The sequence below is a fragment of the Euleptes europaea genome, chromosome 3, assembly GCF_029931775.1.
Source record: "Euleptes europaea isolate rEulEur1 chromosome 3, rEulEur1.hap1, whole genome shotgun sequence".
NCBI lineage: Eukaryota > Metazoa > Chordata > Lepidosauria > Squamata > Sphaerodactylidae > Euleptes > Euleptes europaea.
The window spans coordinates 17,120,593-17,145,327 of NC_079314.1; the positions used below are offsets into that span (position 1 = coordinate 17,120,593).

Consider the following 24,735-nt stretch of genomic DNA (forward strand, 5'->3'; position numbering starts at 1 on the left):
AAATTTGGCAACTGTAAAAGGTTTCTTTATGATTTATTATCAGTAAATGTTAAATTTGTATACCTATTTTATATACTTATATGCCCGGGGCCACGTATAAATTTCTGGGGCAAAAAGAGGTCACCAGTAGAAAAAAGTTTAAGAAGCCCTGATCTAGATAGTTCTTTTCTTTTTTCTTTCTTTAATTGTTGATCTCAGTGTGACATTGTTCAGGGACACATTGGTCATATGAACAGGGTCATTAAAGTAAATAGCAAGATGTCCACCAAATGGTGGGAATGGCTGAAATCCGCAGAATAGTCTACGTTGCCATTTCAAATTTTGAATCCGAAGCATGCCAATACGAGAGAGAGCAGAGGAAATAACTGCTCTACTGGCTGGTGATGTCACTGTAACCCTCAACTGAGTCAAACAAGATGGTTCTTGGAGCCAGCGTGGTGTAGTGGTTCAGAGCGGTGGTTTGGAGCGGTGGAGTCTGATCTGGAGAACCGGGTTTGATTCGCCACTCCTCCACATCAGCAGCAGATGCTAATCTGGTGAACTGGATTTGTTTCCCCACTCCTACACACGAAGCCAGCTGGGTGACCTTGGGCTAGTCACAGTTCTCCCAGCCTCACCTACCTCACAGGCTGTCTGGTGTGGGGAGGGGAAGGGAAGGTGATTGTAAGCCGGTTTGAGTCTCCCTTAAGTGGTAGAGAAAGTAGGCATATAAAAACCAACTCTTCTTCATTTTTTTTTTGTTTTCTTCTTCTTTTTCTTCTTCTTCTTCTTGCTTTTCCTAGCTCAATGGTCTGCGTGGGTGGAGGTCTCCTCCAGGTAACAGGTTGCCACACGCCATTTATTACCTTCACTTTAGCTTTCTAACAGCACCATCTGATGGGAGATGTGAGTCGCCCTGAGCCTGGTCTTGGCTGGGGAAGGCAGATTCTAAATCTGATAAAATAAATAAATAAATAAATAAAACAAAGGCAAGTGGTTTGGCAAGAGTAGGTTGACAGATGTGGTTGGCCATGATTGGTCAGGTTAGGGCTATTAAGGTAGTTTGGAGATCATTCCTTGCCTCCTGCTATGCAGTTTCCACTAGAAATGTTCATTGGGGTTGCTCTGTCTTCTTTACAAAGTTTTTGAAGGCAGGTTATTATTTTTTATTTAAAATGTGTCCATAATCATATTTTGGTCAAGTTCTTTTTAAAAGGACAATTGCAATGTTGGCCTACTGTGACATAGATGACTGTTCTTTTGTTTGTACCAGAGAATGATCAGGGGCCTGAAGACCAAGCCCTATGAGGAAAGGCTGAGGGAGTTGGGAATGTTTAGTATGGAGAAGAGGAGGTTGAGGGGGGACATGATTGCTCTCTTGAGGTATTGGAAGGGCTGCCATTTAGAGGAGGGCAGGGAGCTGTTCCTGATGGCAGCAGAGGATAGGACTCGCAATAATGCGTTTAAATTGCAAGTAGAAAGGTACCGGCTGGATATTGGGGGGGGGGATTACAGTAAGAGTTTTTCAACAGTGGAATCGGCTACCGAGGGAGGTGGTGAGCACCCCCTCACTGGCAGTCTTTAAGCAGAGGCTGGACATGGATGCTCTAGGCTGATCCTGCATTGAGCAGGGGGTTGGACTAGATGGCCTGTAGGACCCCTTCCAACTATATGATTCTATTGTTCTATGAAGAAGATGAGATCAAGTATGCCAGAGTATGCATTATGGATAATTTATTTTGGAGATATAACTTTTTTTAACTAAGGAAAATGCTCTGTATGCCTCATGGAAAAACACTTCTGAAATGCCCACTTCTCCCTTTTTGAATGGTCCCTAGGTGAATGGCTTGCTGACCAACCTGCCTTACAGTACAGACAACAACAAGATTTCCCTGTACAGGAGAGGGCAAGACGCTGTAGTCCAGACTGACTTCCAGCTGACTGTCACCTTTGACTGGCAAAGCCGGGTCACCGTGACTGTGCCCAGCACCTACGCAGGAGCCCTTTGCGGTCTCTGCGGGAACTTCAACAGCAACAAACAAGATGAAATGACCATGAAAGATGGTGGAGTGGCCCCAACCCCGTTGGCATTTGGTCAAAGCTGGAAAGTTCGGGAGGTTCAAGGGTGCACGGAGGATGATAAAGGAGAGTGCTCTAATCTGCCCGCCACGGAGAGACAGCAACGGGGACTCCGCAAGGAGTGTGGGCTCATCCTGGATGAGAACGGCCCTTTCCGAGAGTGTCACAGCAAAGTTGATCCTGAGGGGTACTTCCACGACTGCGTGTATGATTACTGCTTCTTTGACGGCCAGCAAACTGTGATCTGCCAGGACATTGCCAGCTACGCAGCGGCCTGCCAAGAAGCGGGGGCGACCATCCACGCCTGGAGATCCGAGAGCTTCTGCAGTAAGTGCAACTATGCCTTGCAAATCTTCTTGGCTACAGATCAATAATGATGGGCAGTGTCTAAAGATAAATAAAGGGAAGCAAGCAGGTCATGTATTCCGTTTCGAGCAAGACCTAAAGTCTTACAGTCCCTGCGGGACCTAAGGGAGTTCTGCAGGGCCTGTAAGACAGAGCTTTTCCACCAGGCCTACAATTGAGGGCAGCCACGAAGACCATCTATACTGGCCTCCCCACCCCTCCCCCTTCATGTATCTGAAATGGTCTGGTTGAAGGGCAGCCACCTGTGTGGGCTCTTACAGAAGCGTGGGATTTATACGCCATCCATGATTCATGTTTTAATATTTGGTTTTAATGCTTGACTTTGCTGATAGTTTTATTATTATTGAACACACAAAGCTGCCTTATACTGAATCAGGTTCCACCGTGCTAGACCCATCTTTTCAGGTCTGAGAAGGTGAGCAAGGCTCACCCCGGTTAGTCCTTGGATGGGAGCCCACCAAGGAACCCAGAGATGCTGCACAGAGGCAGGAAATATCAAACCACCTGTGTAGAGCTCTTGCCTTGAAAACTCTATGGGGTTACCACAAGTTGGCTGCAACTTGACAGCTCTTACCTCCACCAAGCATGCATTTGGTGGACTATGGACCCAGAAAGAAATGGTCAAACACCTGCTCTTATCCCAGCCTAGAAGTGGCCATGAATTGGCTCGTGACAATAATACTGTCCTTGTGAGTGTGTCATTCTGAACCTTCTGCCCCCATCTACCCAGTAGGTTAAGTTCTTTTTTTTTTTTCATTTCCCCATTGATTCAAATCAACAGGTCTTCCTTGCGCTCAAAACAGTCACTACGAGCTCTGTGCCAGGGGTTGTGACCAGACCTGTGGAAGCCTGTATACCCCAGTCCCTTGTCCGGAGAAGTGCCAGGAGAGCTGCGTGTGTGATGAGAACTTTGTGCGGAGTGGCGACCAGTGTGTCCCTATGTCCCAGTGTGGATGCCGCCATCAAGGCCATTACTACTTGGCAGGAGAGACTTTCTACCCAACGTGCCAAGAACGTTGCGTGTGCCAAACTGGTGGGACTGTGAAGTGTCAAGCATTCTCCTGTGGACCTTATGAGGAATGCAGATTGTCGGGCGGGATCCTGAAATGCCACCCCATCAGCAGCGCTACCTGTTCTGCTTCTGGTGACCCCCACTACGTCTCCTTCGATGGATTCCGCTTCGACTTCCAGGGCACCTGCACATACACCCTGGCGAAGGCCAACAAAGCCGATACCACACTGATACCCTTTACTATAAATGTGGAGCACGAGGCCTGGGGGAACGGCAAGGTTTCAGTGACCAAGATGGTCTCTGTCGAGGTCTATAACATCACACTCACCTTACTTCAGAACAAGAAAGGACAAGTGCAGGTGAGTCTGTGCCACAAACTGTTAACCATTCCTTCGTTCATAAAGTCATTGCCATGGTTTGTACATTTTACTGGTTCTGCAACTCGTTATGGAAGGGTGGCACAAGCCCTTCTACTCTACCACACAGCTGGCCTCTAGTTAGGGTTGCCAGCTAGCTGGAAATCTCCTGCTATTACAACCCTAATCTATACACTGTTTTCACTCAATCTAACCAAATTCCCCTCCTTACCACAAACCCCATCCCACATGGCTTTTATCCATTCAGCTTTCATGATGCCCTGTCTGTTGGTGAAGGAGAACATCTTCCTCCCTTTTTCACCAATGGAAAAGCTGGTATGATCCAACCCACAACATAACCCTACTCAAAAGAGAAATTACCTTCTTCCTGCAGGTGAATGGTGTGTTCCAGCCTCTCCCAGTGACCCTTTCTGGTGGACAACTCCGAGCCTATCAGCACGGCACCAAAGTTGTGATCCACACTGACTTTGCCCTCCTCGTGAGCTACGACCTGCTTTACAATGTCAGAGTCACGGTCCCGGGGACTTACCAGGGCCAAGTAAGTGGCCTGTGTGGGAACTACAATGGGAGAAAAGAGGACGATTTCCTGCTTCCTGACGGCCAGGTGGTGTCTGATGCAGCTGTATTTGGTGCGGCCTGGAAAGTGTCCGTCCCTGGGGCAAGCGAAGCCTGCTCAGATGGATGCTCTGGAAACAACTGTCCGGTCTGTGAGGAGAGGAAGAAGGACATCTTCAAACAACGCAACTACTGTGGCCTCCTCACTGCTGTGGATGGTCCCTTTACAGCTTGCCACAACAAAGTAAACCCTAGCGTCTACTTCAGTAACTGCATCTATGATCTTTGCATGGGCAATGGAGACAGCAAAATCTTATGCAAGAGTATTGAGAGTTATGTATCTGCTTGCCAAGAGGCTGGGGTCTCCGTCCAGCCCTGGAGGACTCGTTCCTTCTGCCGTGAGTATCGATGATTGACTCCTGGCTGGGAGATATCATTTGAAATGTGAAATAGGAATAGCATTTGATTTAACTCTTTATCACTTCTGAGGACAGTAAAAAAAAAAAAAGGTGTTCTTACCTATTGAGTCCTAAATGGCTTTGAACCTGAGTACCCTAGAACAGGTGTCCCCAACCTCATAATAGTCATCATAAGACAGGGTGACGGAATTTATGATTTGGTCCATTACTAGTTGCTATATTTTCCTTCACTTGTCAAAACCTTGGTTGGTTCAGCTCTCTCCTCCTCCCTTCCATTTGGAGTAGCACCATATGTAATCCATACGTTCTTTTAATTTAGCTCTCAGCTGCCCAGTCAACAGCCACTACGAGATTTGTGCCAACCTCTGCGTTACCACTTGTGCCAAGATCACTGACCCGGGAACATGTCCAGAAACCTGTGCTGAGGGCTGCCAGTGCGACAATGGCTTCTTCTTTGACGGCCTCAATTGCGTTACTGCAGAACACTGTGGGTGCTTCGAGAACGGACGCTACTACAAGGTAACTGATCTTCCAAACATTGTTTTCCCACTCTCTGTTTTTGTTGCTTTCACAACTCATGACATGTCAGATTACATATATGTTGGAGCAGTGGACTTTAATCTGGAGAAGCAGGGGTTTTTTCCCCACTCCTTCCAAATGAACGGCGGATGCTAATCTGGTGAACCGGGTTGGTTTCCCCACTCTTACACATGAAGCCAGCTGACTGACCTTGGGATAGTCACAGCTTTCTTAGTGCTCTCTCAGCCCCACCTACCTCACAGGATGTCTGTTGTCGGGAGGGGAAGGGAAGGTGATTGTAAGCCGGTTTGATTCTACCTTAAGTGGTAGAGAAAGTCGGCATATATAAACCAACTCTTCTTCTTCTTTTTCTTCTTCTTCTCCAGAGTTGTCAAACTCAATTGTTACGAGGGCACGACATGACATAAATGTTACTTGGTCGGGCCAGGCCATGCCTTGCCAGCCTAGATCGGGACTGGGGGCTCGCGGGCCGGATAAGAACTCTCACGGGGCCAGATCCGGCCCATGGGCAGTATGTTTGAAACCCCTGTTCTAAGCATTTCCACATTCTCTTAGTCCCATGCTACTTCTAACCAATTATCACAAGTTCTTATGGATGTCAGGATCCATTAAATAGGATGGGGAAATAGAGTGTCTCGTGCTGTTTCTTGGATGTGTAAGAATAAGAAATATCATTTTAATCTATATTACTTCCTTGTTACAAGGAGGTACGGAAATGGAGCAATGGCAAATTTCTGAACGGTTATACAATGGGCTCCTTTGTCCGAAAAAAGCATTATGCTTGTGGTGATATGACACTATTGATATGCAGTCTGAAAATGGCTCATGGGTATCTCCTTGAAATGCGATACCACAAGAATATGTGCATGGTTTGTTACACTGTAATAACAAGGAAGACAGTATATATGTTATGTTCAGAACTACTTGTATTTTCCATTTGTGCTAAAATTATCCAAAGTGGCTTGCAAACATATTATGATTTTGAATCATTTCCAGTGTTGGTTTTGCTTGCATTTGTGAGGGATAAGAACATTCAGAAATACTGGGCATGTTTCCACTCCTAACCTACACATGTCTTCTTGAGGTAATGAAACACAGCAGTTGTCGTTATTCTTTTTTTCAAACCTCCCATCAGCCCAATGAGAAAGTTCTGCTGAGTGAGTGCGGTCAAAGCTGTACCTGCATTCCAGGCCAAGGGGTGATCTGTGAAGCCCACAGCTGTGCCGATGATGAGACCTGTAAGATTCAAGATGGAGTCATGAGTTGCATTAATAATGGTAAGAAGATGTCCAGTCAAGCACAGCAGAGACATGTTCTCCAGTAGAAGTCCTGGCCTGACGTGTGTATAGGACCACCATGATTAAGCCTAAGCCATTGTGGTATAGTGGTTAAGAGTGGTGGTTTGGAGTGGTGGGCTTTGATCTGGAGAACCGGGTTTGATTCCCTGCTCCTCCACTTGATGCTAATCTGGGGAACTGGATTGGTTTCCCCACTCCTAGACATGAAGCCAGCTGGGTGACCTTGGGCTAGTCACAGCTCTCATAGAGCTCTCAGCCCCACCTACCTCATAGAGTGTCTGTTGTGGGGAAAGGAAGGGAAGGTGATTGTAAGCCGCTTTGAGACTCCTTTTGGTAGAGAAGAGCAAGGTATAAAAACCAACTCTTCTTCCTCCTCCTCCTCCAGAGGAGAGCCAGAGTGGTGTAGTGGTTAAGAACGATGGTTTGGAGCGCTGGACTCTGATCTGGAGAACCGGGTTTGATTCCCTACTCCTCCACATGAGTGGAGGAGGCTAATCTGGTGAACTGGATTTGTTTCCCCACTCCTACACATGAATCCAGCTGGGTGACCTTGGGGTTAGTCACAATCTCTCAACCCCACCTACCTCACAGGGTGTCTGTTGTGGGGAGGGGAAGGGAAGGTGATTAAGCCGGTTTGATTCTTCCTTAAGTGGTAGAGAAAGTCAGCATATAAAAACCAACTCTTCTTCTTCTAAGCACCACAATTCAAAATATCAGGGCCTTATGTCATGCTGCTGGCTCGCTTTGGCAGCCCCGTGGCTCCTCTACAATGGCTGCTTCTCTTTCCTGCCCTAACTCAGAGACTTCCTTCTTCTCTTTTCCTGCTTTTCCTGCTTTCCCTAGCCTGGGAGGCAGAGACACCCCCCTCACCTTGGCACTCCACAGTTTCAGTTAAGAAGAGCCCTGCTGGATCAGACCAGTTGTTAGGGTTGCCAGCTCTAGATTGGGAAATATCTGGAGATTTTGGGAGTGTAGCCTGAGGAGGGCAGGATTTGGAGAAGGGAGAGACTTGAATGCCATAGAATCCAATTGCCAAAGTGGCCATTTTCTCCTGGGGAACTGAGAGATCAGTTGTAATAGCAGGAGATCTCTAGCCACCACCTGGAGGTTAGCAACCCTACCAGTGGTCTATTTAGTCAATGTAACCTATTTTGCACAGTAACCAACCAGTTACCCCAGACAAGGCACAGAGCCAGAACTTGGGGAGGATCTGTGGCTCAGTGTTAGAGCATCTGCTTGGCATGCAGAAGGTCACATGATCAACCCCCAGCATCTCCAGTTAAAGGGACTAAGCAGGTAGGTGATGACCCTGGAGAGTTGCTGCCACTCTGAGTAGACAATACTGACTTCGATGAACCAAAAAAGAATATATTTAGAGAGCAATCCTGTATAATCCAAATCCTAATTAGGTCTATTCAATAGGGTTTACAGGGTAGTGTTCTTAGGATGGCACTATTAATATTGCATTGGAATTCTTTAACAAGTAATTTCCTAAGGATGCCTCTTGGCCAACACCTATCACATGATCTTTGACCTGATGGTGCAATCGAGGGGTCCTGGTTCCTATGAAGCTTGTCTAGAAACTCTGGTTTCCAGTTGAATACAGTCACCTGGGTGGTGACTGATGCCAGGCAAACAGAGTTTACCCAATATTGATGTAATGGTATAGTGACTCCATCTGCACATAACTATCATGCTTCTGCCATTGTAGTTCTTAAGCCCTGTATGTGGAACAGTGTCTGCCTTTAACTGTTAAGTAATGAAATACATTTATTTATTTATTTACTTATTTACTTACTCTCTTACTTACTTACGACATTTCTATGCCACCTTTCCACCCTGTTCTGGGTCCCCAAGATGGGAACCATTTCAAACATTAAAGCCTTTCAAACATTAAAAAGCAGTTACCGGTAAATTACACACATATATAAAAATATTTGAACCAAATAAAGCACATAAACACATAAAAACACAGAAACAGGAAGGAGGGCTAATAAGAGTTAGTGAGAGAATACCAAACCCAACAAAAAAGTCTTCACTTGCTGCCAGAAGACAATATAGGGTGACAGACAAACCTCCCTAGGGAGGGAGATCCAATCCAAAGTTTTGGTGTCATGACCAAGAAGGCCGTTTTGGGGGGTTGCCACCCATCTAGATTTAGATGGCACCTGAAGCAAGGCCTCCGAAGTGGTCAGACCAGAATGGTCAGGTCCACCAAGTGAGAGTGGGGGGTTATTCTTGTTCTTCCACTCTCTATAGCTAAAACTGGTCTCCCTCCACCCCCCAATACATACTCTCAATGGAATTAGCCATTCACTCAAGTTTGCCCTTTCGTTTCAGATCCTTGTAAAGCCTTGAAATGTCGACTCAAAGAAACATGCAAAGTGGAGAACCAGCAGGCCACGTGCATCCCTGAGTTCACAGCAAGCTGCTGGGGCTGGGGAGACCCACACTACCATACCTTCGACGGGCTGGACTTTGATTTCCAGGGCACCTGCACTTACATCATTGCCAAGTACTGTGGAAATGACTCTACCCTGGTACCTTTCTCAGTAGAAGAGAAAAACGACAACAGGGGAAACCAGGCGGTGTCCTACGTGCGGCTGGTCAACATCTATGTCTACGGGTACAAGATCTCCATCTACAAACAGGAGACTGGGAGAATCCGGGTAGGCTGGATAGCCAAACTTAGGGGGGAATGGATCCAGACTGCATTTTCCAGTGGCAGAATAAAACTTTCCTTTCTCCCACCTCCCACTGCACTCCATGGGTCTCCATGAAACGCTGCTCCTGGGGGAAAGTTAGGGTTGTGAAATACCTGGAGATTTTGGGGGTGGGGTCTGCAGAGGGTGGGTTTTGAGAGTGGATGGACTTCAATGCCATTGAGTCCAATTGTCAAAGTGGCCATTTTCTCCAGGGGAACTGATTTCTATCGCATGGGGATCAGTTGTAATACCGGGCGATCTCCACCACCCCCTGGAAGTCGGCAACCCTAGGGATGGTGGGCCCCGAGGAATAGCATGAGGGAGGTCTGTAGATTCAGTGGAAATTGCCACTTGAGTCTGGATGCAACCCATGATACTAACTTTTGATTCTCAGCTGCTCTGAGATCCCAACTAGGGTTGCCAACCTCCAAGTGATGGCTGGAGATCTCCCAGGCTTACAACTGATCTCCAGATGACAGAGATCAGACATAATGGCCTCTTTGGATGGTGGACTATATGGCAATATCCCTCACTGATGTCCCTCCCCTCTCCAAACCCCGCCCTCCTCAGTCTCCACCCCCACAATCTCCAGGTATTTCCCAACCTGGAGCTGGCAAACCCTCATCCCAACATTAGGCTTAACATGTAGAATTACTATTTAGATATATTTATACCCCACTTCTTTCCACAATGGGGACTTAGAACAACTTACACCATTCTTCCCTGTTTTATTTCATCCTCCCTGTAGTTAAGGTTGCAAACCTTCAGGTACTAGTTGGAGATCTCCTGCTATTACAACTGATCTCCAGCTGATAGAAGTCAGTTCACCCAGAGGAAATGGCTGCTTTGGCAATTGGACTCTATGGCATTGAAGTCCCTCCCCTCCCCAAACCCCGCCCTCCTGAGGTTCCACCCCAAAAACCTCCCGCCCGTGGCAAAGAAGAACCTGGCAACCCTATCAGCATGAGAGCCAGCGTGGTGTAGTGGTTCAGAGTGGTGGTTTGGAGCGGTGGAGTCTGATCTGGAGAACCGGGTTTGATTCCCCACTCCTCCACATGAGCAGTGGAGGCTAATCTGGTGAACTGGATTTGTTTCCCCACTCCTCCACGTGAAGCCAGCTGGGTGACCTTGGGCAAGTCACATTCTCTCAGCTTCACCTACCTCACAAGGTGTCTGCTGTGGGGAGATGAAGGGAAGGTGATTGTAAGCCGGTTTGAGTCTCCCTTAAATGGTAGAGAAAGTCGACATATAAAAACCAACTCTTCTTCTTCTTCTTCTGCCTAAAATTTAGGTTAGGCTGAGAGGGGGTGATAGGCCCAAGGTCACCAATGAAACTTCCACCGCAGAGTGGGAACTTGAACTTGGTTCTCCCAGGTCTTAGTCTAACACCCTAACCACTACACCAAGCTAGAGGGCTGCCCTTAGTCAGTATTCAGCAGCTGTTGTTTATATGCAAGTATGGAATCTGTGGACATTTTTGCCCTTTACTCATGGATCCCTCGGACTGAAGTCCACCTCTGAATCCCTGCAAATTCCCCACCTGGATATAAGCAAAGGATGATGACTCAGGATCCTCGCTAAATCACATCAATAAGTTAGACTAGTATGGTCACTTGAGAGTAAGAGATGAGCTATAACTCTTCCAAGCAAGAATGTGCAAGAAGGCAATGGTGACTCAGAGAGAACAGCGATGATTATACAGAACCTCGGTGACCAAGTATGAAGACAGTCCAGGGCAAAAGCTCCATACCAAACTGAGCTTATTAGATGGGGGGGGGGACCGACACAAACACTACATTGGCAAGTTTCCCCTGAATCATTGTACATACTGAACAGCTCATTCTTTCCACTTGGAGAACATTATATCCTTTATTCTCCCTCCAAATGCAATTTTCAAACATTGGCTTGCTTCAGTATTAAATATTCCACTCCACCCTGAGGGACAGATTGTAGAAGAGTAGCCATTCAGTCTGTCATAGCTAAGTAGACAAAAAGTCCCATGGCATTAATTTATTCCAGCATAAACTTTCCTAACGGTCTCCTTCGTCAGATGCATGAAGGATTCGTTTCTTTCCTGTCAGTTATTTATTTCATACACTTTTATCCTGCCCTACCTCCAAGGAGTTCAGAACAGTGTATATTCTCTCCCTTGCTCTATTAAATCCACACAACAATCCAGTCAGAGAGAGAGAGAGAGAATGAATGAATGAATGAATGAATGAATGAATGAATGAATGAATGAATGACTGGCCCAAGGTCACCCAGTGAGCTTTATTGTAGAGTGGGCATCCAACACTAACCAGTACGCCACACCACATTTAATCTCCATCTGAATATCTGCAAATTCCCTGCCTGCATGTAAACAAAGATGGGTACCCTCTGTATGAAGGGTTTGGCACTCAGGTTCTGTAACAACTTTCACAACTGTTTATTTGGATCAGGAAGGAAGCAGAAAGATGACTTTCACTGTGAATCCTAAAATTCTATTTAAATTGGAGGAATAGTCTCTCTGGGGGATTGTCATTCTTTTGGAGGGGGCGCTAAGGATCTTTAAAGAGCCAGGAACCTCACCCAACTCCAAGGGGTATGATCCCTTGCTTTTTAAAGCAAGAATGTCGAATCAAAGAGGAACATAGAATATAATTCACAGCAGAAGGGCAACTTTCCATTACACATCGATACTGGTCAGTATCAATTGCTTGCTGCTATTTATTTATTTATAAGGAACGAGTGATTCCTAGGGTTACTGTTTTGTGTTGATGCCACTTTGATTTTTGTAGCTGCCTTGAGCAAACTCCTGAAAAGATGGGGTACAAATTTAAGAAATATGTTCATTGACATAGATTGGAATAGAGTTAATACCAGGGGCAGTGGCTCAGTGGTAGACCACCTGCTTTGCACATAGAAGGTTCCAGGTTTGGTTCCCAGCATCTTCAGCTAAAAGGATTAGGCAGGAGACCTTGACCTGAGACTCTGGAGAGCCGCTGCCAGTCAGAGTGGACTGTACTGACTGTGATCGAATAATGATGTTGGATTAGGGTTGTGCATATCAATATACCTGAACCAAAAATAAACCCAAAATTAGACGTTCTGGCAATATTTGGGCTTCGGGTAGACCAAATACCCAAACCTGGGAATCTGCCCGAAGCCGAATAGGCAATTACTGAAAATTGTTTGGCTATTCCCCCTTTGCGTAGTCTCCAATCCCCAATATCCAATCAACTTTTCCACTGGTGGAAAAGAGAAGATGGGTTCCCCTTTGATCACCAAAAAGGCTATGCTAGGGATCATGGGACCTGCATGGACAAAAGCCATGTGAAATAGTGGTTGTACTGAAGAGAGGGTTTGGGTGAGCAGTAAAGAAAACTGGCTGGCTCTAACCCATGGTCTGACTACTGCTGCATGTGTGTTCAAGTACAAACAATTCCAGTGCTAGGTCCCAGCCCTGGAAAACATGAACGAATATTAGACACTGCCTCTGAGTTAGGATTGCCAATTCTGGTTTAGGAAATGTCTGGAGATTTATGGGCGGTGCTTAGGGAGGGTGGAGTTTGGGGAAGGCAGGAAGCTCAGGAGGGGTGTAATGACATAGAGTCCACCCTTTGAAGCTGCCATTTCTTCCAGGAGAACTGATCCCTTTAGTCAGTTGTAATGCAAGAACTCTCCAGGCCATTCCTGCCGGTTGGCATCCCTACCCTTAGTAGTGGCAACATGCATAATCCCCCCACACAGCAGATCTTCCAGATGAGAGTTTGAAGTTTGGCACCTCTTAGGCAGAGATTTCCTGTGATGCCACCGTTGGCTTGCCTATTCCTGTTTCTCAAACACCAGTCTCTTGGGGTACTAAGCAGTCTTTTGAAGAACATAACACTTGGAAAACCAAAGGAAAAATTATTTTGGATTCTTCCCCCCACCCCATTCTTTCTCTAGGTAAATGATGAAATCACCAGCCTGCCTGTGACTTTGGAAAATGGCATGATCAGGATTCACTCGAGTGGCCTCAGCGCGATCTTGCAAACCAATTTTGGCCTCCAAGTTACCTACGACTGGAATTGGCATCTGACCCTAAGTGTCCCCAGCAGCTATTATGGGTCCATGTGCGGGCTGTGTGGAAACCTCAACCAAAATCCAGCCGATGACAGGGTCTATCTCAATGGCACCATGGCCTCCTCCATCATCAGCTGGGCGAGCAGCTGGAAAGTCCGGGACAGGGATCCCTTCTGCTGGGACTTCTGCCGAGGGAATTGCCCAACGTGCGATGAGAGCAAAAGGGTAGTGTACGGAGGTCAACAGTACTGTGGGGTGATCAGCCAAAGCACCAGAGGACCCTTTAGAGAGTGTCACGCCAAAGTAGACCCGGATGACTTCTTTGATAGTTGCATTTATGACGTGTGCCTAAATGGGGGCGCCAAGAACATCCTCTGCCAGGCACTGGAGGCCTACGCTACTACCTGTAAGAAGGCAGGCGCTACTGTGTATGATTGGAGGACACCCTCTGGCTGTGGTAAGAGATATACACACAGTGGCTTATATGCTTTCCTTAGGGATATAATACAGCTGGACTGGCCAGTGGATTCAACTTAGAGTGAGTCTGGAGTGTGCTGCTGTAGCATAACATGTGCAGGAATTGGAGGCAAGTGAAACAAATTGTGATCAAATTAGCAAGACTGCAGCTGGGGGTGGTTGTGCATCTCTGTGACACATCAGTGATCCACCAGCACATGCAGTGTAACTTTCTATGAAAATGGCATGTGACCCTCAGCATCTGATGTACCAGTAGGCAGAGCAAAACTTCAGGACAGGTTGAGTAGGGCTCCAAGCAGGACAAAGTAGACCAAGTGCCCATATCTTTATGGATCTCCTAGGAGCTTTCACTCCACAAACTGATTCTTTGGAAAGAACTTGGAGAAGCAGGATTGCCAGCCTCCTGGTGGGGCATGGCGATCTCCCAGAATTACAACTGATCTCCAGACTACAGAGAGCAGTTCCCCTGGAGAAAATGGCAGCTGTGGAGGGCAAACTCTAGGGTATTGCTCAGGTCTTCCTCTCCTCACACTCCACTCCCAGATTTCTAGGAATTTCCCAACCCAGAACTGACACCACTATATGGAGTACACCTCCCTCCATGCTGTTTTCCTGACCTGCAATGGTCCCAGGATGCTATCTGGCCCACTGGGGAAATCCACATGCACATTTGCAAGTGTTCCCAGTGGAGCAAACAGTGCCCCCCATGACCATTTTGGATCAGGAAAATGTTGCAGTGCTGTGGTTTTATCACATTTCATCAGTGGTTGACGTCTGTTGCTCTTCTACCCTTGCCCTTTTCCAGCCTTGCCCTGCACCGAGAACAGCCACTATGAAGCCTGTGGAAATGCCTGTCCGGCCAGCTGTTCTGACCGCACTGCCCCCTCCTCCTGCAAGGAGCCGTGCTTGGAAACCTGCCAGTGCAACGAGGGCTTTGTCCTCAGCATTGACAAGTGTGTCCCCATCGGGAGCTGTGGCTGCACATACAACGGATTCTACTACCGGCCTGGGGAGGAATTCTGGGCCGATGAGCACTGTGGCTCTCGCTGCAGGTGCGATCCCACCCTGGGCATTGTGGTGTGCAGTCCAGCTGCTTGCAAAGCCAACGAAAGGTGCACCGTGGTCAACGGGGTCCGGGGCTGTAACCCCATCAGCTTTGCTACCTGCTCAGCATCCGGAGACCCTCACTACACCACATTCGATGGGAAGAGGTATGATTTCATGGGCACCTGTGTCTACCAGCTGGCTGGATTGTGTTCCAGTGACCCAACCCTCGAAGCTTTCAGCATCACAGTGCAGAACAACAACCGAGGCAACACAAAAGTATCCTACACCAAAGTGGTGACGTTGGAGGTCTACAATACAACCATTGTGCTGAGCCAGGAGTACCCACAGAGAATCCAGGTACTGATACAGTCAAAATTGCTGGATGCATACGTCCATGTGTATTATCATTATCATCATCATAATCATCATCATTATTAACAACAACAAAACAACAACAATAATTTCACTTATATGCCTTTTATGCCTTTCCCAATTTTCAGGTCAGGCTCAGAGCACTTTACAACATTCCAGCACAGATCAAATCCCAACAAATTACAATTTAAAACCACAATATCTTAAAATTTTAGAAAATGCGCCCAAAAACCATATCACAATAAACAATAGTGGGAACCAATTCAGAGTGGAAGAATAAGAGAAGAACAATAAATTACACTCAGTAAGGGAGGGATAGGGATTAAAATAAGTAGGATATAAGTGAATAATAAAAGGAAAGGGGGGGAGGCCACCAAGATGGAAACTGTCGCTGTTCTCGAGTATTACAAGCCCTTTTGGATTTTGGTTGCGGCTATAGAGACACCCGCAATTAGCAATATTAAAGCCCAACATACAGACAACTGCTGAGAAGAGTATTGGTAGAGTGCTTTCCAGAATATATTTTGCAGGAGCTTCTGTTATACTCCCACTGAGTCATTTATGCAAGTATAATTTGTCACTAGCCATTGAAATTCTTCTGGAACGTTGGCAGAGATACGATAATGTACTGTGGGAGACTGCAGTAAATCTGTCAGGCCATCTTAACTTTAGTTGTTAGGTCTGTTCACATTCTGAATGTGGGCGAGACAAGCCAGCTACATTGCCATGAGTGGGGCGGTTAATAAAATGAATGTATTTCATTGTCAGCCAAGTGTTGGCCTCATTAGGTATCCTGACAAAAAGTCAGCACTAGACTCCACTGTGAAGTAACAGACTCACAAGCCCCTTCTGTTCTTTCTGGTTGGCCTCCACAGCCATCCCAGGTCTCCATTCAGCAACACCACTCCTTCTTTTCCCTTCCCTTCCCTTCCCTTCCCTTCCCTTCCCTTCCCAGGGGTGTCAAAAAAAATTGGGCTCCACCTACTGCCATCAATGACTCTGACAGCATCTTTTTCCAGATAGAGTCATACATCTAGCACTCTGCACATGCATTGTCATTTAGAGGCTCTGCCTAGTTCCTATGCCACCTGCTATGATCCTACAAGCAAGTATTGCAACTTTGCATTTTCGAGCTGTCCAGGTCCCAGGCCTGGCAAGCTTATCTGCTCCTCCTCCCTGTTCCCACAATTCAAATAGCAAGACCGAATAGGTGTAGTGTTTTTCCAGTGATCAGACTTAGAGCATTCGGAATAGACAAAAGTGTAATAAATGAATAAAAAGAATGTACATGTTCTGTCCAAGCATAACAGGATGAGTAAGGAAACAAAGAAAAGGGGAAAACACATAGTCCCCTCTCCCTATGCTCAGAATTTATCTTTGTTTAATTAGGATGGGCTAGCTTCACTTGAAGTTGCTGGGTATAATCTTAGTCCATTATGTCTTGGGCTCCCAAGACAAAAGCAAGAAGCGAGAGCTTTTCCCTCATGTCTTGAGTTTAAGTAACCTGTGCTTCCCATTCTCCTTTGGGATGACCTGTCCCAAGAATAGCGTTGCCAACCTCCAGGTGGTGGCTGGTTGGTGGTGGCAGGAGATCTCCCGCTATTACAACTGATCTCCAGATGATAGAAATCAGTTCCCCTGGAGAAAATGGATGCTTTGGCAATTGGACTCTATGGCATAAGTCCCTCCCCTCCCCAAACCTGCCCTTCTCAGGCTCCACCCCAAAATCTCCAGGTATTCCCCAACCCAGAGCTGGCAACCCTACCCAAGAAAGAGTTTTTGTTCCATTGCTTAAATCATCCCAACTTTATGGCTCTAGTTGTGGTTTACTAGCAGGGAGTGGGGTGGTAAACCATTGTCCTGCTTTTGTAGAGTCATTAATATAATCAAGAGCTTGAGTGCCCTGTGCTTGTAGCTTGAGGGCTCTTTCCTCCAATCCCCTCCCTTTCTGCCAACTATGAGTTTGCAGCTAGGTTCTGTATGATCCCAATGACTGAAATACCAGCAGGGATTCTTGGGTGGAGGGTATTTCTCCACACCCACTTTGGGTGTTTTTCTGAATTTAATCTTAATTGTGGGCTTCCCAATTTCTTATGACTTAAAGGGTTTGCCAACAAATCCTCTTTATTGAAACCCCTCTAGCAATGCAAACCCATGAGGTACCTGTACTACAGCAAGCAGGATACATAAGCAATACAATAAACAATGAAATAAAAATGACCATGTAGGAATGCCAATTAATTGGAATGCCAATTAAATATAAGAACATAAGAAGAACCCATCACACCAGTGGCCCATCGAGTTCAGCATTTTGTTTCACACAGTGGCCATCCGGTTGCCTGAGAGGACTAATAATTGTTCATTCTGTCTCAGTGAATTCCCTTCCTTATTACATCCCCTGTCCCACATGGTTTGTGTCCATGAAGATCCCCCAGCATAGTCTAGGTGGTCAAAGTGGATCCTGCTTTCCTTTTTCACCAGTGGAAAATGTAGTTGGATCCAATGCATCTGATCAGCTACTATTAGCCTCCTGGTGTTGCTTCCCAGCAGTGGTCTTCAGAAGCTTACTGTCTATGAATATGGAGGTTACCTTTAGACACCATGGATAGTAGCCACTGATGGACCTCTCCACCTTGAATGACTTTCGCATGCATTTTCAAAATCATACATTTTACATGGGCATCTTTAATTTGGGGAGTGGCTATGGCTCAGTGGTAAGAGTATCTGCTTGCCATGCAGAAGGTCTCAGGTTCAATCCCCAGCAACTCCAGTGAAAAGGGTCAGGTGACAAGTGATGTGCCTCTGCCAGACAGAGTAGACACCATTGCCCTTGATGGACCAATGGTCCGATTCAGTATAAGGCAGCCTCATGTGTCTGGCATTCAGGTATGGGTTTTGAGATATGTTCCTAAGTTCAGTTCTCAAGTCAGTCTCTCTGTTGAGTCATTTTACCACAATTTAAGAGTGTATATGCACAGAGAAGTAACCAGATGTATATCAGATAAGTGGTTTAGTGGTTAAGAGCGCTGGACTCTAATCTGGTGAACCAGTTGGTTTTCCCACTCCTCCACATGAAGCCTGCTGGGTGAGCTTGGGCCAGTCGCAGTTCTCTCCAAACTCTCTGAGCCGCACCTACCTCACAAGGTGTCTGTTGTGGGGAGCGGAAGGGAAGGCGATTGTAAGCCGGTTTGATTCTTCCTTAAGAGGGTACAGAAAATCAGGTATAAAAACCAACTCTTATTCTTCTTCCTGTTGTGTCCTGTTCCAGGTCAATGGAGTCTTTGTGAACCTGCCTTTCTACCAGGAAGGCAAGCTAAAGGCCTACATCAGTGGGGCCCATGCCTTCGTCAAGACCAACTTTGACCTGACGGTCACCTTTGACTGGAACAGCTACGTCCAGGTCATTGTGCCCAATACCTATGCCAATGCTAGTTGTGGCCTCTGTGGCAACAACAACTTGAACCCCAATGATGATTTGGCCATGAAGAATGGGAACCAAGCAACCAGCATTTCCCAGTTTGCAGAGAGCTGGAAGGTGGCTGAAGTCCCCGGCTGCTCAGTGGGATGCACTGGGGGTGATTGCCCGGCATGTGAGGAGGCGGAGAAACAGACTTACAAAGATGACCAGCATTGCGGGATCCTCACCAAAAACGATGGGCCATTCAGGCGATGCCATGGGACCATTGATCCGGTGTCCTACTTTAACGATTGCGTCTTTGACTCCTGTCAGTACCACGGACAACATAGTACTCTGTGCAATGCCATCAGTACCTACATGGCAGCCTGCCAAGCCCTGGGCATCCAGATTGACCAATGGAGATCAGACACCTTCTGCAGTAAGTATTCTCTCTTGAATCCATCCAGCGTGGTGTAGTGGTTAGGAGCGGTGGACTCTAATCTGGAGAACAGGGTTTAATTCCCCACTCCTCCACATGAGCGGCAGACTCTAATCTGGTGAACCGGATTGTTTCCCCCACTCCTGTACATAAAAAGCCAGCTGAGTGACCTTGGGCTAGTCACAGTTCTCTCCAAAGTCTCTCAGCCCCACCTACATCATATGGTGTCTGTTGTGGGGAGAGGAAGGGAAAGAGCGTGTAAGCCAGTTTGATTCTGCTTAAAAGGTAGAGAAATGTGACATATAAAAACCAAGTCTTCTTCTTCCTCCATTCTGTAGGGAAACTGCCAAGGGAGTGCATATAACACACACAAAATGCGGAGAGTTACCAGAACTTGAAATTAAATTCATTGTGAAGGTTGACATTTGGGTTGAGAGTTTCCCCTCCCCACATTTATTCCAGCTTTAAACCAGTATATTTGAAGATGTCAGACCATGGACATATGGAACAGTGGCATTTGTGTTGGGGTGATGTGGAGGAAATAAAGTTCACATAGAGCTGTTTTTACATTTGGTAAAGAAAAGATGAGTCCTTTATTTAAAGGAACCCCATTCAGGCTAGGATAGAATAGAGACAGCCTTCTAATCTAACTAGCTATACTAGGATGGACAGAGATGCACAAGGCATGTCCTGCAGTCATGTCTGCAAGATGGAGAGAGAGAGAGAAGGTGATAGCTGGAAGGAAGGAAGATTCCCTGAGAGTAGCAAACTACATAACAAAAGGACAGGATCAGAGAAGGAGAAAGGAAGGACACAGGTCCTGACCTATCCATCACTCTAGCTCTCTACAGTCATCCTCGGGGAACCAGGGTGGTGGTGAAGTGGTTAAGACTCTAATCTGGTGAACTGGGTTGGTTTCCCCACTCCTCCTCATGAAGCCAGTTGGGTGACCAACCCTCTACGTCATAGAATCATAGAGTTGGAAGGGACCACCAGGGTCAAGTCCACCAACCTCACAAGGTGTCTGTTGTGGGGAGAGGAAGGGCAGGAGATTGTTAAATCGGTTTGATTCTCCTTAAAAGGTAGAGAAAGTTGGCATATAAAAACCAACTCTTCTTCTTCTAAAGTCTGATGCTAAGAGACAGTGCAAAGTCCTTCACGTCCAACACAAACAATGCAAAAAAAAAAATGCAAGAAAAAAAAAAACTCCGCCTGAGCCCCTGGAGAGCCGCTGCTGGTCTGAGTAGACAATACTGACTTGGATGGACCAAGGGTCTGATTCAGTATAAGGCAGCTTCATGTGTTCATGTGTGTTCATGTGTAGCTTTTTTCTATAACCTCTGTCTGTTCTATGGACCAAGGAGGACCAGCAGGGGCTCAACATGTCCAAAGTAACATCTAGACCACCTTGAAACTGATTCCGGTTTGTCCTCTCTCCCAGGTCTCAGATGCTCACGTGACTCTCACTACGAACTCTGTGGAAATGGCTGCCCTGCCACCTGCCTCGGTCTCTCAGCTCCAGAGGGGTGTGAAGCATCTTGCAAAGAAGGATGCTATTGCAACGCTGGGTTTGTCCTGAGCGCAGACCAATGTGTTCCTATCGGGAACTGCGGCTGTGTGCACCAAGGCCAGTACTACAAGAAGGAAGAGGAGTTCTACCCCACCGCCTCCTGTCAGGTGCGATGTCGCTGTGCAAACAGCGGAGCCGTTGAATGCCGGAACGTCTCCTGTGGGGCCCACGAAGAATGTAAGGTGGAGAATGGCATCCGGGGCTGCCATCCCGTGGGCTGTGGCCAATGCAGCTTGACCGGTGGCTCCCACTACCTGACTTTTGATGGGCGAACCTACGACTACCAAGGCGCCTGCACTTACACTTTAGCTGAAGTCCTCAGAAGGGATTCTCAGCTGGCAAACTTCTCTGTGTCGGTGGAGAACAAGCGTTCTGATGATGGGCGTATCACTTTGTCCAAGGCAGTTGTGGTGTTCTTGCATGGGTACACCATTGTACTCGAGAGGGGAAAGAAGTGGCAGGCCAAGGTATGTCCCGTTCTTAGCTTGAGTTCTTTGGTTGTGACTTACACTGTGGCTATGTATGTTGTGACTTACACTGTGGCGCAGAGTGGTAAGTGGCAGTACTGCAGTCCAAGCTCTGCTCACGACCTGAGTTCGATCCCAACGGAAATTGGTTTCAGGTATCCCGGCTCAAGGTTGACTCAGCCTTCCATCCTTCCGAGGTCGGTAAAATGAGTACCCAGCTTGCTGGGGGTAAAGGAAGATGACTGGGGAGGGCACTGGCAAACCAGCCCATAAACAAAGTCTGCCTAGGAAACGTTGGGATGTGACATCACCCCATGGGTCAGGAATGACCCGGTGCTTGCCCAGGGGACCTTTACCTTTATGTATGTCATTAGAAGCACCTGTACACTCTCTTTGCTGGTCAAGTTCTTTATTGTTACAGTTATAGACCACCATACATACAAATTACAGTCAGTAATTTGTAAAAAGGGGAGGACTATAAAAGGGGGGACTATAAAATCAGAAACTAAAAACCCTTATTGAATATATAAGCTAAGGGTAGCTATATGGCTAACATAAGTAAATTCTGTGAACCTCAGCTACAATATAGGTTAGTGTATCTAAGGCCATTAATCCACCTCCTTACTTGTGAGTGCGTTTATCTTCTTAATAGATAAAAAGCAGAATTTTGCCAATGCGTGGGATACGGCAGCCTCCTTATCCTCAAGCAATAGTTTGACCAGGGCTAAATCAGTACACTGCCCCAAAAAATTACAGATGCTTAAAATGAGATAGCAGAGGGGAAATAGTATTTGTTCTGATTTCATCATTAAATTCACAGTGCAGCACTATGTGTGATTGATTCAACTGCATTGGCCGAACAGGGGCAACACCGTTGCTCCATAGGCAGATTTTGAAACCTTCCATCTACAATGGCAGAAGGTAGGGCGTCAAAGCAGGCTCTGGAAAAAGCCCATCTATATTTGGCGTGAGTAATGTGCAGTGAATAGAGGGCCGCAGCATTTCTTGACCATGGTTTTAGTGCACTATAAAGCTTTGGCAGTAAGGGCAGCTCAGTTTGACTTTCAGTGTCCAAGAGCCGCGGTTGGACTAGTGATTTCTCTCTTTGCCGTTGTTCATACAGATAGATGGAGAGATCTATACCCTACCATTGAGAAAAGATGATGGGAAATTCTGGATCAATCAAGAAGGGAACAATATCATTGTGCATTCTGACTTTGGCCTCAAAGTCCTTTACGATACCTCCTCTTACATCTTAATTTCGGTGCCCAGCAACTATCAAGGACACGTGAACGGCCTCTGCGGCAACTTCAATAGAGACAAGACCGATGACTTCCATCTGCCTGACGGAAAAAGCACCCAAAACGTGGAGGAGTTCGGGGCCTCTTGGAAGGTCCCCATCGATGGTGTTGAGTGCTCAGACGGCTGCGGCGAGAAATGTCCCGTCTGTGACTCCACCAAGACAGCACCATACCGACCGGAAAATTCCTGCGGATTGATCCAAGCTGTATCGGGCCCGTTCAAAAAGTGTCACTCCTTGGTGGCCCCGGCAGAATATTTCAACCGGTGTCTGTATGACATGTGTGCAGCCAATGGGGCCGGGCAGTCCCTCTGCCAAAGCCTTGAGGCATACGCAACTGCATGCCAAATAGCCGGGGCTAAACTCGGAGCCTGGCGAACAAACAGCTTCTGTTGTAAGTTTCCACTGATATTGGCAGTTTCACTTTTTCCAACCCATTTCCCCATATCAATGCTTCCTATATTCACCCTGTTATACTGAGAAAGGGGCTGGTAGATACCATTTGGATCAGTGCAATGTGGGGAGGGGGTGCCAGAGCTGTGGGCAGCGGGTTAGTCATTTCCCTGACATTTCTTCTATCCCTGAACTACCATGATTGTGTTGATGTGGATTTTTCCATGGTATCTAGGACATTTATGCTGGACATTTCCCCGCGGTCACCCCCGCCGACTCCTTGGGGGGTTCCTTTTGATTATGCATGCCTTTTCTGACCGTCAGAGGTCACCTCGCTCTCCCTGTGCATTTTGCCCACATTTTCAGGATGCTGTTTTAGCCAGAATCTGGAAAATACAGGCAAAATTTGCAGGGAGGACGAGGTGATCTCTGACACTGGGGAAAGCATGCATAATCAAAAGGAAGCCCCGAAGCAGTCGGCAGGGGTGACTGTGGGGAAACATCCCTGCAAAAAAAGGCCCTAATTTTCATTCTGCAGAATCTCAACATTCACTCTGCAGAATCTCAACATTTAAAATAAAAAAAACAACACTTGTAGTGTTCCTGACCAAGGAGATATGAATGGGAAAGTATTGTTGGCATCAGAGTATGGCTCCAGCATTTAGAGTATACATCTGCTGTTGCTTACAATATTTTTTGTCTTTTCCCACCCAAACAGTCATAAAATCATGATTGTATCTTGTACTGCTGTCTCTTATCCATCCCTCTTCCCTTGTTAACATATTGCTCTTCAACAAACAAACAAACAAACATCCAGATCACAATGAAGTAGGCAAGCTAGGGGGGAAACTGATGGGAGAAAGAAGCCCATTTTCATAAAGATTTTTCATTGATTCTAGAGAAGGAGGGAGGCCAGCAGGGCAATCCTAAGAAGAGTTATTCCCTTAGAGGTAACTTTGCCTAGTATTTCACTAATAGTTACAGAATAGTTACAGGCTAGCCCAATCTCATCCAATCTTGGAAGCTAAGCACGGTTGGCCCTGGTTAGTACTTGGACGGGAGACCACCAAGGAAGTCCAGGGCAGCAGGTGACAACAAACCACCTCTGAATGTCTCTTGCCCTGAAAACCCTATGGAGCCACCATAACTTGGCTGCAACCTGATAACACTCTCCACCACCATCAATATATACCGAATATAGTCAGGCCCTGCTGTTAATGCAGCTAGAGATTACAAAATAAAACCAGAATTGTCATGTGAGATAATTCTGTCCCATGAACTGGAGCAAAGCTAGATGGAACCAAATTGCGGGAATGAATGAGGTGTTTTACTGAACTCCTGTAAATTTTTTGCATCCTGACCTGGATGTCCCAGGCTGGCCCAATCTTGTCAGATCTCAGAAGCAAAGAAGGTTCAGTCCTGATTAGTACTTAAAGGGAAGACCCCCAAGGAAATCCAGGGTCGCAACGCAGAGGCAGGCAGTGGCAAACCATCTCCGTTCATCTCTTGCCTTGAAAACCCTACGGGGTGATCATAAGTCAGCTGTGACTTAACAGCACTTTCCAACTACGTCATGTTTTTCTGGTACTCAATATTCTGTAGAATGCTGGTGAAATGTTTGCCAGAAGTTCAGAAGAGGCCTGTTCCTGCCCACTTTCACCATTGGGATTCTTCCTTTCTTTTCAGCTCTCACCTGCCCACCCAACAGCCACTACGAATTGTGTACCAGGACCTGCGATTTCACCTGCACCAGCTTGTCCACTCCAGTGCAGTGCGCAAAGAAATGCTTTGAGGGCTGTCAGTGTGAAAGCGGCTACCTCTTCGACGGTGATGCGTGCGTAGCGATCAAGAACTGTGGCTGTGTGCACGACGGGCGATACATCAAGGCAAGAGTTC

The 24,735-nt window shown here is 46.7% G+C and overlaps 1 protein-coding gene across 1 annotated transcript in view; it reads left to right on the plus strand.

Moving 5' to 3' along the window:
* The window catches only part of LOC130474705 (IgGFc-binding protein-like), a 44,072-nt gene that overhangs the window by 13,691 nt on the left and 5,646 nt on the right, over positions 1 to 24,735 (plus strand). The window contains exons 6-17 of the mRNA XM_056846402.1: positions 1,818 to 2,385; positions 3,206 to 3,795; positions 4,187 to 4,766; positions 5,107 to 5,306; positions 6,463 to 6,604; positions 8,966 to 9,294; positions 13,261 to 13,834; positions 14,660 to 15,258; positions 18,542 to 19,109; positions 20,551 to 21,146; positions 22,270 to 22,840; positions 24,526 to 24,725. Coding sequence (XP_056702380.1) covers positions 1,818 to 2,385; positions 3,206 to 3,795; positions 4,187 to 4,766; positions 5,107 to 5,306; positions 6,463 to 6,604; positions 8,966 to 9,294; positions 13,261 to 13,834; positions 14,660 to 15,258; positions 18,542 to 19,109; positions 20,551 to 21,146; positions 22,270 to 22,840; positions 24,526 to 24,725 — 5,517 coding nt within the window. The remainder of the gene's footprint in view (positions 1 to 1,817; positions 2,386 to 3,205; positions 3,796 to 4,186; positions 4,767 to 5,106; positions 5,307 to 6,462; positions 6,605 to 8,965; positions 9,295 to 13,260; positions 13,835 to 14,659; positions 15,259 to 18,541; positions 19,110 to 20,550; positions 21,147 to 22,269; positions 22,841 to 24,525; positions 24,726 to 24,735) is intronic.